The 13016-nt window shown below is 47.8% G+C and overlaps 1 protein-coding gene across 2 annotated transcripts in view; it reads right to left on the bottom strand.

The window, feature by feature from the left end:
* The window catches only part of COL5A1 (collagen type V alpha 1 chain), a 134722-nt gene extending 132342 nt beyond the window's left edge, over positions 1 to 2380 (bottom strand). For both annotated transcript variants that reach the window (XM_021543582.3, XM_021543583.3), the window contains exon 1: positions 2024 to 2380. In XM_021543582.3, coding sequence (XP_021399257.1) covers positions 2024 to 2123 — 100 coding nt within the window. In that variant the 5' untranslated portion in view covers positions 2124 to 2380. The remainder of the gene's footprint in view (positions 1 to 2023) is intronic.
* Positions 2381 to 13016: the final 10636 nt, after the last annotated feature.

Raw genomic sequence — 13016 nt, 5'->3', positions numbered from 1 at the left:
GAGCAGAGAGGGGTTCCAGCTTTGTCTGTGGGTTTCATTTTGGTGTGACATCATCTCTGCAAATATGGGAAAATCTGAGCTGGATGGGCAGTGGTGGGAGGCAGTTTGACATTGTTATTTCCCTGTTATTTGCTGGAAATCCTCTGTGCCAGGTACCACCCCACAGATCACAGGGAAATTTCACCTCTCCACACAGAGAAACCAACTATCCTAAACTAAAACACACCGAGCTGCAACAAAACCAAAGCCAACGTGGAAAAATTAAAAAAAAAAATTTAAAAAAAGCCATCAAGACCATTAGTCAATGCCATCAGTCTGGCTCCTCCCTCACCCAAATGATTTGATGTCCTATTAGGCGGCTCATTAGGAAAACTCAAAGCCTTTCACCACAAGAGTCATTCCTCAGGGCTGCACGCTGGCCCCACAAAAGCTCCCAGCCATCCTCTGCTCCGGCACTGCCCCCAAAAGCATCTTCCGAAGTCACCCGGGAACCCCAAAAAGCGCTTCGGGAGGACAAACAGGCAGGGAAGTGCCTGAGGATGCTCTGGGAGTGTTACATCCTCAGCACGGGCCCAAGTGAAAGGAAGAAATTGTTGCTTTTCCTTTGAAACAGAGCGGAATGGTGATAATTCCATTTTCAGCTGATACAAAGTACCCGGGCAGGCGGCCTGACAAGCGGAGCCGGTGTCACTCCAGCGCTCCAACATCCCAAATCCTCTGCAGGACAAACTCTGGGATCTCCCACTGGCCCCTAATTTCCCTGCAGGGATGTTCAGGACATTTTATTCACCGACTTTCCCACCCTGCTCAGCCTCCACAAGCAAAGCCTTAATGGAAGCATTCCTCCAACGCCCACCTCTTCTTCCTTAAGGTCATTTGAAGAGGCCAGAAATGAAAATAATTGGCAACCGCTGCTTTCCACAGAGAATCCCACTGCTGTTCGTGCTGCTGACACCCAGCAGAGCCTGCAAAAAACCACCCCGAGAACACTAAATTCGGGCAGGGAGGCTGAAGCCCAGACAGCCCAGCTCTTCAGGGCACTTCTCAAGTTACCCCGAAGAACTCGAGTTTAAACTTTGCAGTTTTCAAAACTCGCCCAACAAATCCCGCTGAAATCCAACACGAGCAGAGCTCGGCAGCGCCGATGCCTCCAAGTGTCCGCCACAACCGGGGGGGAAAAAAGGCTCTGCAAACACCCAGAAAACTCCTGTAGCCCCCCAAAATCTGCCTCCGCTCTGGCTTTTTCCAGGATGCAGAAATGGGGGGAGTAGAGCTCTGGAAAGCAGAAATGTGTTCAGTCCCTCTTCTGCACGATTAGTGCGGGGGGAGGAAGAAAAAAAAATGACATTCCAGTGGTTTTCTGTGCTGCTGCACATCTGGAAGCTCAGAGCTTCCTCCTGCTGCACTCAGCCCCGGTTTTAGGGAGAAACCCTGCGGGATTGGGGTTGGAGAGGGGGCAGCGAGATTTGGGGTCCCCGAGAGGCTCCGGAGCTTTTGTGTCCCGAGCTTGGATGTGAGGAGGGAGAGCAGATTCCTGCGGGACAAAAAATCTTTCTGCTCCTCAAGGAGGAGGAACTACGCAAGCCCGGAGGTTTCCAGGGGACTAAATATACATTCACATATATATCCACAGCGAGATAGAAAGAAGCAGAGCCTCCAGAAAGTCATCCCCGACTTTTCCTCCGGAAAAAGCAGCCCGGCAAGAGGCAGCCCTTGCTCCGAGGAAAGCGAATAAAGAATTGTTTTAAGTTTTTTCCCCTTTTACGGGCCCCCTGACAAATGGCATTCAGAGACTCGGGCAGCTAAAGGAGGTTGGGTGGGTTTTGTTGGGTGGTTTTTTTTCCTTTTTCTTTTCTTTCTTTTCTTTCTTTTTTTTTTTTTTTTTTTTTTTTTGCTGGAATGCACGGGAGGAAGGGAAGCCAAGAGTTTTGCCCCGCACCAAAAACCCCCCAATTCGCCCCACTCCCCCACGACCCCGCAGCATCTCCCACGCGGTTTGGGGGGGTTCGGGGACCCCCCTTACCTGCCCGGCCGAGGGACAGGGCACCCAAGAGCACCAAGGCAGCGGGCACCGAGCAGCTCCGTATCCAACTGCGCCTTTTCCACCGCGTGTGCGTATCCATGCTCCCCCAAAAAACGGGGCACCAGCTCGGCGCAGCTCGAGGAGGGGATTAAAAACAAAACAAAAAAAAATCAAAATAATAATAATTTTTTTTAAAAAACCCCAAAACCCCCCAAATCCAAGCTGTCTAGAAGCGCAGAGCAGGCGGCCCCCCCCCGGGAGCAGCCCTTTATAAAGCCATGGGGCGGGCGGAGGGTGCGGGGGCTCCGCCGCGCTCAGCTCCGGCCCTGCCTGCTCCTCCCGGGGCTGCCGGAAAAGTTTCTCCCTTCTCTCCCCACACCGCCCTTTTTTTTTTTTTTTTTTTTTTTTTTTAACCTTTTTTTTTTTTTTTTTCCCTTCTTTTAAACTCCGAGGCAGGAGTTTTTGTCAATCCCGGAGCAGCGCAGCAAATCAGGGCCGGGCGGAGCTGCCCCCCAGCCCCGCCAGCGCCCGCCCCCGCCGCCGCTTCCAGCGGGATGTCCCGGCCCCCAAAAAGGGATTTTTGCGCTTTTTTCCCCCCGCTGGAATAGCAGCAGACGGAGTTTTCATTCCCCTTCCTCGTCTCCTCGCTTTTTCCCTGCGTTTTGCGTTGATGTGCCCTCGTTGGAAGGCTGGAAAATGAGAATTTGGGATTTTCGGGCGCTGACTGAGCCCCAGGAGAACGCCGAGTTTGACCTGGAGCTGTGGAGAAAAGTTCCAAAATGGAATGATAGAACTCAGATTATGAGGGGATTTGAATGTAATATCACATGGTAGAAAAGTGAAAGTTTTAGAATAATGAATATATCTGAATAGAATGTGTAATATCACATGGTAGAAAATGGAAAGTTTTAGAATTATATTTGAATAGAATGTGTAATATCACATGGTAGAAAAGTGAAAGTTTTAGAACTATGAGTATATCAGAATAGAAGTGTGTAATATCACGTGGTAGAAAACTGAAAGATTTAGAATTATATTTGAATAGAATGTGTAATATCACATGGTAGAAAATGGAAAGTTTAAGAACTGTGAGTATATCAGAATAGAAGTGTGTAATATCACATGGTAGAAAACTGAAATATTTAGAATTATATTTCAATAGAAATGTGTAATATCACATGGTAGAAAACAGAAAGTTTAAGAACTATAGTAATATACATAAGGCAAAATGGAAGTTTTAGGGCAAAAGCTGGTCCTGCTCCACCTTCTCCATGAGTTTGAGTGATATTGTGCAGTTGGATAAAAAATCCGCATTGTGGGCCATAAGCAGTTGGTTATTGAGTTAAAAGCAAAAATAATTGAAGTGTCATTTCTTAATGAGACAGTTTATCCTTAAAAGACCTTGTCAAGAGAGAGACACGACTCCAATTTTTAACTTGTTAGAAAGAAGTTCTGTAGAGCTCAGGCTTTGTGAGATTATAATGAGAATAAAGATCTTGTGGGAATCCAGAGCTTCCCTCTGGCTGCCCTGGGACCCTGGCAGGGGTCAGGAACCCCCCTGGACAGAGCCCCCAGAGACACTGGCTGTGATCTCTGCCCATGGAAAAGAGTTTTCAATCTTACAGGATCAATTACCAGCTCTGAGTGTTTGATATCAGTAATAATTAAGTGTGGCATGGGTGCAAAAGTAAAATTTTAGGATTCTAGATGAGGGGTCCAAAGGGGACAAGCTGGAGGAAATTGGGTGTGCCTTGTTCTTTTTCTCCTTCTTCATGCCCTCCATGTCTCACTGTGGTGTTGGCATTTTTCTGTTGGTTCAGGCTGGGGACACACTGTCCAACGTAGGTGACAGATATTGGCACGTTCTTGTAAATCCAGCCCAGGGAGTTTCTGGTATTTAATGTTTGTCACATCCCACTGAGGGATGTTACGTTGGCACGTTATTGTAAATCCAGCACACGTAGTTTGTGGTATTTAGTGTTTGTAATGTTATGTACCAGAAACTGAGGGCTGGGCACAGGCTGGGGACACACTGCTCAACGTAGGTGACAGATGCCCCCGGTGTGGGCACTGAGAGGGTGTGAGAGCAGGCAGACACCGTTCTGCAGAGAACACCTCTGTGCCAGCCAGCAGCAGGAGCGTGGGATGGTTCCTGCCCCACAGCCAGAAACGCCCGATGCCCGCACACCCATCCCCGTGTCCCCTGTGCCACCCTCCTCCTCCAAAATATCCCAATAGTGTGGGATTGGCACTGTTCAACCTCCCTCCTGCTCCAAAATATCCCAATATCCCAGCATGGATACACTTCATCCTCCCTCTGGCTCTAAAATATCCCAGTATTTTGGGATTGACAGTGTCCATCCTCTTTCCTGCTCCAAAATATCCCAATATCCCAGCATGGACACTGCTCAATCTCCCTCCTGCTCCAAAATATCCCCAAATCCCAGCACTGACACTGTCCATCCTCCCTCCTGTTCCAAAATATCCCAACATTGTGGGATTAACACTGTTCATCCTCTCTCCTGCTCTAAAATATCCCATTATCCTGGGGTTGACATCATCCATCCTCTCTTCTGATCCAAAATACCCCAGGATTGACACTGTCCATCCTCCCTCCTGCTCCAAAATGTCCCAATATCCTGGGGTTGACATAATCCATCCTCCCTCCTGCTCCAAAATATCCCAATATCCCAGCATGGACACTGTTCATCCTCCCTCCTGTTTCAAAATATTCCCAGCTGGGCTCTCCCAGAGCCTCTGTGGAGCAGAAGCTGTTCCACAGCACGATGGAGATCCTTCCTCTCCCCTCCATATGTCCAGACTGTGAAGTATCCCAAGAATTTGGACTTGGAAGCAGGGTGGTGAAAGCCCCAGCAGAGCCTGCGGGTTGCAAATCCCCTCCCTTGTCCCTTGGGGTTGGAATTTGATGATCTTTAAGGTCCCTTTCTACCCAAACCATTCTCTAATCCTGTGATTCCAACCCTGATTCTGGCACCAAGGAAATCCCTGGATTTCCCTGGATGTCTGCTCACCCTGCCAGGTGTGGGGGTTCCCATTTCTGCCCCAAATGCCCCGGGATTCTGCATCCTCCCCTGCCAGGTTCCTGCCCATACAAACAGCTCAGTGTTTGGGAATGAGCACCTGGATTGTAAATGCAGGTGAACCCAATGGGAAGAAATGATGATATCTGACTTAATTCAGAAAACTGAGTGATTTCTTTATTATAACTACACTAAAATACATTAATATACTATATAAAAGGAGGATACTAAAACTACATACTACTTTCTCTAACACAACTCGTGACCCTCTCTGAGGGTCCAGCCCCAGGTGGGTTGGATTGTCCATCAGCTCAAACAATCCTCGCCAGAATCCAACCCAGCAATCACCCCAGGGAAACAATTCTCCAAACACATTCCACGTGGGAAAAACAAGGAGCAGAAATAAAAATTGTTTTCTCTTTCATTTCTCTCTGTGCACCTCTATGAAAAATCCTGAGAGGAAGAGAAATGTGCTTGCCACACACCTGGATTGTCTTCTCCAGTGGAGAGGGAAAATCCCAAACCCCTGGACACCAGTGCCAGCCATTCCCTGCCCTTGCAGAGGCACCCAGGCGTGGGCAGGGGGTACCTAAAGCACCGAAACACGGCAGACAAGGACATGAAAGCAGCTCAGAGCAGTGAACTCCCACATCTCCCTTTTTCCTGCTCCACACTGACACCAAAACATCCAAACCTGGACCCGGATCAGATGCAAAGCAGAAAACCCAGCTCAGGAGCTTTTGCTGAGCAGGAAATCTGAGTTCCCGTTGCTTCCCAGGTGATTTGGGAGCGTGCACAGACCTGTTCGCTCCTCCTCACCAGCAACACAAAGGCAGAAATCGGCTCCTGGTGGCAAACTGGAAAATTCCAGCAGCCACGTGCCAAGATTTGGGAGCCAACCCCGCAGTGGGAGAGGAGCAGATCAGCTGGTGGGAGCTCCAGGAGGGGTCACACGGCTGATGGCAACCCCAAATCCCAGCCCCAAATCCCAGCCCCAAATCCCAACCTCAAATCCCAGCCCCAAATTCCATCCCAACCCCAAATCCCAACCCCAAATCCCAGCCCCAAATCCAAGCCCAAAATCCCAGCCCCAAATCCCAACCCCAAATTCCATCCCAGCCCCAAATCCCAGCCCCAAATTCCATCCCAACCCCAAATCCCAGCCCCAAATCCCAGCCCCAAATCCCAACCTCAAATCCCAGCCCCAAATTCCATCCCAACCCCAAATCCCAGCCCCAAATCCCAGCCCCAAATCCAAGCCCAAAATCCCAGCCCCAAATCCCAACCCCAAATTCCATCCCAGCCCCAAATCCCAGCCCCAAATCCCAACCCCAAATCCCAACCCCAAATCACAGACCCAAATCCCAACCTCAAATCCCAACCCCAAATCACGGCCCCAAATCCCATCCCAACCCCAAATCCCAACCCCAAATCCCAGCTCCAAATCCCAGCCCCAAATCCCAACCCCAAATTCCAACCCCAAATCCCAACCCCAAATGCATCCTGAGCCCAGCTGGGTGGTGTTTATAGGATGGAGGAGAGGTTTGTGAACTTTCAATAGAAAGAAAAAGGTTTAAGGGATATAGGTAATGTAAAAAAAAAATAAATAAGTCATTGATATGCTGTGAAATCAGCAACAACACTCAGCCAAAAGGCCATTGCTGTGTAGCCTGAAAGGATTGGGGTAAATTGGAAAGAATTATTGATAACCAGTTACACCCCATGGCCTGCTGAGGGGAAAAGGCTGAAATGAGGAATTAAATTGACCTGAGCTGTTGTATAAATAATTAGGACCGGCAGCTGCTCTCAGGAATGATCTCCAATACCATTTATGAGGAGAACACATCTATAAAATCCACATTTTCCCTCCACAGTCTTAATGCCAGCCTTTACTCCTTGCACATTTATAAACACAATTGCTTCTCTGCCATTAATTCAATTTTTATCAATTGTTCTGTGCCCAAATCAGATTCCAAATCTCAGCCTTGATTTACAATCCCACACCTGCTGGCCTGCAAAGGATTGCACCCAAATTCAGCTTTTAAAAATCGAGGATTTAGCCCTAAAGAGACATTTTGGATGGGGAGGCTTGGCAAATGAAACCCTCTATTTATCCACAGAGGAAACTTCACATCTGGAATCCCAACACTGCCCCAAACTTCGAGCTCTGGGTGGTCTTTAATTTGAACAAGGAGTTCAGTGAATTATCCAGGGCTGCTCACACCCATTCCCACCCTGCAGAGTGGCAGCATTTCCCCCAAAACCTTCCTGAAAATGCTGGTTTGAATCCCAAATTCACATTTTTAGAGGGTGGTGATGGGCAGCCCATCATCACTGACAGCAGAATGCCACGAGGTTTCAGGTAGTACAGATAATTAATGCTCTAATTACAACCCAGGCATGATGAAAACATTCAACAAAACATTCAACAGGCATAGGAAATAGGAAAAAAAATTTTAAAAAGGGGGAAAACTCTTTCAAGAGTTAAAATTTCCCCCCGAATCACAACACACAGAAACACAAACTCCCACCCCTTGAGGCTGAGCACTTGTTGGGGTTTTGCAGGCCAAAAAGCAGGAGCTGGGCAGCCAATTCCCCCAAATCCCAGCTGCTCCAGTGGCAATTCCAATGGGATTTTTTGCCATGAGGTGGCACCAGGAGCAGAGCGGGCAGCACAAGGTGGGGTTTGTTTTTGTGCATGTTTGGGTGTTTCACAGCTCCCTTGAAGGGAGGAAATAGCTTTATAAAGGGAACAGACTTTCCACTCCTCCTCTTTTTCCAGCCTTGCTGCCTCTCTCCAGCTCCACGGCGACGAGGCCAAGCCTTGGATGTGCTTGAGGCATCCCAAGCCATGAAATTCGGGATGGATTGCTCCTGAGGAGGCTGAACTCAGCTGGCCTTGTCCTCTGGGGCCAGGGAGGAGCTGCCATTCCCTGCTCCCATCCTGGGGCTGAATTCCCCCTCTCTGCAGGCAGCGGCTCAGGCTAAAGCCAGATAATCTGTCTGGCCTCCAGGAGATAATCCCTGGGGATACACAAAGTGTTGTGTGAAACCGGGAGCTGCCACCTCCCTCTGATCCCCACAAGGGTCAAGCACTGAAGAAGTTCCTCAACTCCCCCTGACCCCACCAGGGCTCCACTGAACACCACAAATTTCATTTTCCAGCCCCGCTCTGCCCGTCAGAATCGGGCCTGAAGATTAAAGATCACAAATTTATAGCGCCAGCTCCAGAGGTTCAGCCTGGGTGCCTGATCCCAAAATTTTCCTCTACACCCCTGGGGTGTTCATTTTGATTGATAAGAGATGTTAACAGAATAAGAAAAATGAGTTAAGGAAGGGCAAGGCATAGCTGCAATTACATCTGGTCAAGAACAGCAAAAAGAGCTTCTTCAAATACATCAAGAACCAAAGGAAAACTAAGGAAAATGGTCATCCAAGCACACCCCAAATCACCATCATTTGGGGATTATTCCCAGGTCTAGGAATGGATTAAAGCATCACTGCATCATCCTCTAGTTACCCTTAAAGGAAAAAAAAATGAATTTAGTGTCTACAGATTTCCCTTCAGCAACCAATTTCCATCTTCATTTTCCTGTCTCTAATATTCCTGTCAATTAACCACATCACAAAGCTTCCAAGCAGCTCTTTCCATTCCTAAATTCTGTGGCAAAACCAAAACAACAACCACAAAAAATAATAATAAAAAAGATAAAATAAAAGGCCCATTCTGTAGGTTCCCCTTTGATTTCCCAGGACTGCAGGTTCATCCCACCCTTCCATTTGTTGGCTTTTCCTCCTCTGCCTGGAGCAGTGGCTCGGGAATGAGGAGAGGAGAATTCAGGGAGCTGAAAACCACCCAGCTGTGCTAAAAGCACTCCAGACAAGAGGCCACAGTCTTCTCCAGGCTGAGCTGCTCCCTAAATACAGAAAGGAAAAAAAAATTCCATCATTTTTGGGGATGAATCACTCGAGGAACCCAGTCCAGCTCAGAGTGGGCTCTGCCCTGACTCATTTTCATTTCTCAGCCCAGTGTTTCCACTTTCACATCACCTTTCCACAGATCCCTGCTCTCCCCACGGAGTTTTCCACTTTGGGGAGCTCTGGGAAGAGCCAGACCCAGGTTCCAAGTCAGGGATGGTTTTTTCCCCCTGGTCACACAAAGCTCATCCACCCAAATTTACCCAAAACAGCAGCTCAGGGCACCCCCTGCCAGCTCTGCTCCTGCTCCCGGCCCTCAGCCTCTTATTCCAGCTGGGATTTTGTGATCCAGCACCCAAAAATTCATTATTCCAGTTGGGATTTTGTGATCCAGCACCAAAATTTCATTATTCCAGTTGGGATTTTGTGATCCAGCACCAAAATTTCATTATGTCAGTTGGGATTTTGTGACCCAGCATCCAAAATCCATTATTCCAGCTGGGATTTTTGATCCAGCATCCAAAATCCATTATTCCAGCTGAGATTTTTGATCCAGCACCCAAAAATTCATTATGTCAGTTGGGATTTTGTGATCTAGCACCCAAATTTCATTATTCCAGCTGGAATTTTTGATCCAGCACCCCAAATCCATTATTTCACCTGGTATTTTGTGATTCAGCACCCAAAATCCATTACTCCAGCTGGGATTTTGTGATCCAGCAGCACATACGCATTATTTCAGCAGGAATTCCAGGATCCAGCACCAATTATCCTTTATTTCAGCAGGAATTCCAGGATCCAGCACCAATTATCCTTTATTTCAGTTAGAATTCCAGGATCCAGATGGGCTGCTCCCCTCTTGTGAAATATTTTACAAATCTAGCCCTTGTTTTGTTTCCAGACCAAATCAGCACTCTGAAACCTCACCTTTAATTCTTTTGAAATGTATTTCTGCATTTCTCTGACAAGTCCAAGGTGGTTTGGCCACGCATCTTCAGCAGCAGCAGTGCAAATTATCCACCAGCAATTCCCATCCCTGTGAGTCTCTGATCCAATGAAAAACCAGCCCTAATCCTTCTTTCCTGAGGTAACAGCATCAGGGAACAGATAAACTTTGATTTGCTTTTTCTTTTTACCTCCTCAGAGGGTTGGAGAGCTCTAAAAAGCTCCCCATGGATGTTATAATTTCATTTTTTGGGGGGTTTAATTAACCCTAGGAAGCAGCGTTGGTAACATTAAGGGGTTCTACAGATTAACAGAACCCCCAAATTATAAATATGAAGGAACAGAGACCAGCACAGTGAAGCTGGCACAGGGAGGGGTTCTCTCATCAGGACCAGGAGTTTGGTTTTCACCACTGCTGATCCCAGCAACAGGAATTTGGCACTGCCCAAATTGCCCAGCAGGAATGGGACAGAGGCTGGGACCCCCAGCTGGCTCCTGCCCCTTCCCAGGACCCAAACTGGGCGAGTTCCTCCCAAAGTCAAAGGAGAGGAGTTTCTGCTCCATCCCTTCCACCTCTGGCCACCCCAAAGCACCCTCAAAAAAGAAGTTTCCACAGGGGTCAGTCCCAGAGAAGCAGAGCTTGCCAACCACAAAATGTCAAAATCATTCTCAGACAGTGCTGAAAAATATAAAAATATCCTGCAAATCTTCCACCTGTGGCTTTTCACTTGATCCCATCCAAAGTAATAAAAACTCTGAAGTGCTTTGAGTTGTTTTGTTGTGTTTTGGTTTTTTCTCAGGCATGGAGTGCTTTAATTCAGTGCTAATTTTGGGGTGCAGAATTTGGGAGATTTATTCTCCTTCCAAACCTCTCCACATTCCAAGACAAATCCAAGACCTGGGGTTACCTTAGACCTGTCCTAAACCCTCTGCTAAACTCCAGACTCTCCCTTCCCACAGAAGCAAAGATTGCACCTCCCATCCCTGTGGATCCCCATTTCTGGGTGATTTTCCCCCTTTTCCCCCTTTTTCCTGCCTTTCCTGTCCCTGTCTCCAGCTCGTTTTCCTCTGGCCAGGCTTCCCCGTGGCTCGGGGTTCATAAATCAGGAGGCCAGAGGGGCTCGTGTTTCACGGGGGCCACGGGGCTCCCACAAATTCAGTTTTGTTTGAACTGGAGGATCGTTTTTTAGTAAACCAAACAAACTCCTTGACCCGACTCGTACTGCAGCAGAACGAGCCCAGAAAGAGCTCCTGGCTGCAGCAGGAAGGTATTTTGGTAGAAAATAAAAGTCAAGTGAAACAGCTTCTGAGGGAATGGAAGGTCTGAGGAGACACCCTCAGCTCAGACGTTCTGCTGGGTCCAAATGTGATCTCTGTGAGGGCTCTTTATGCAATCCTGGCAGCCCTTCCATTGCCTTTTTGCACTTCAAGATGCTTTTCTTGGTGTCATGTTTGGTCCCACTGAGCAGTTTTTCCTCTCCTTTGGGTCCCTGGCCTCAGCAGCAGGATTATATGGGAATTTTTTATTATATTTTAGCCAGAGTTGAGATGAGCTAAGATTCTACTGGTTTAATTTGCTCCCATCAAAGGCCATCAAGCTGTTTCTGCTTTCAGAAGTTCTGCTCCATCCCTTCCTTTAAAAAGTCAACTCCTCATCACCAACCATGACAGATTTCTCTGCCAGGATGACCGTAAATCCCATTGCTACTCTGCAGCCTCCAAGACCCAGAGAAAACCCAATTCCTTTCCAAGAATTCTTTTCCATCTGATCCATTCCCTGCTCCTGCAGGCCCTGGGGACCTGTTCCTGCCACTTCCACAAACTGGGCTCCACTCCCACCATGTCCAACTCAAGACCAGAAATTCTGCGACTCTTTGTCCCATTTCTGTGCTCAGCTCTTCACTCCAGGGATATTTTAGCACATACCCCACTTTTTCTTTTCTTTTTTTTTTTTAATTTTTTTTTTTTTTAAGGGGCTGTGTATTTTAAAAAGCCAGACGAGGAGCTCCAGCTGAAGGCTTCAATTGACAAAGGTCAGCAGCAAACATGACTAATCCATTATGCTGTTAAACAACTCAACATGCAGGGGTTAATCAATGCTAGCCCAAGGTCTAATCCCTCTTTCTGCTAAATAACTCACTGAAAACAAACTCTGCCTGCTAATGTCCTGCAAAGGAAGATAAATGCACACCAGGCTCGAGGAGGTTCAGTTTTCAGAGCTCTCAGCTCCTCCAGAGCCTGACTACTGTCAGCCTGGCCAGATGTTATTCCCATCCTCGCAAGGAGAGGGATTAGGGGAAGGTTTGGTGGCATCCTGCCAGCTTAAAAAAAAAAATAATAAAATCATTCAGAGCGCTGGATTGCTCAAGCTGGGCTAGCAGGGCTGTCCTGCACAGAGCCAGGCCCTGCTCCCAGGGGATATTCCCTATTCCTGTGCATATTCCAGCCCTTTTCCTATTTATAGCCCTGATTTGGGCTTTTCCAGGATGGCAATTTCATGCTGCTCATAAATCTCCCCCTGAAGCTGCTGTGTGGGGGTCAGCAAGGAGAGGAAGCTGAGCTGGTGCAGAAAAAACCCAAAATGCAGTTTGGGGCAAGCAGAGCTCCCGTGGGCTCCATGCCCTGTTGGGAGGGTTTGTCCCACGAGGATCAGCTGCAGGAGGTTTTTTGGGATCTGTCCCAAATTTTGGGATCTGTCCCAGCATTTCCTTCCCCAGGACACAGCTCCTGGCACCACTAAGGCCTGGCAAATCCCATCACAGGCATTATGATTTTCCTGATTTTCCTTGCTTTTCTCACACCTCTGGGATGGCATTTTTCCCTCCAAAGGGAGCAGAAGCTTTCCTTTGACATTTGAAGGTGTTGGGAGGAGACTAACCTTAGTTCAGGCTCCACAGGATTGGAATTACAAAAGTTAATTTGTCTTTAAATCCTTCTGCGTCCCACCGCTTTTGGGGGCGGCCTCCTCCTTGGAATAAATGGCCTTACACAGAATTCCTGCAGGTGATTCCAGCTTTTAACAAATTCCACAAGTAGGGATTGAATCTCTGGCTGCAGAGACACAGATGCCACATTTTTCCTTTTTTCCT

This window comes from Lonchura striata, chromosome 22 (genome assembly GCF_046129695.1).
Source record: "Lonchura striata isolate bLonStr1 chromosome 22, bLonStr1.mat, whole genome shotgun sequence".
NCBI classification, from domain to species: domain Eukaryota; kingdom Metazoa; phylum Chordata; class Aves; order Passeriformes; family Estrildidae; genus Lonchura; species Lonchura striata.
This window is presented reverse-complemented; position numbering and strand designations above follow the sequence as displayed.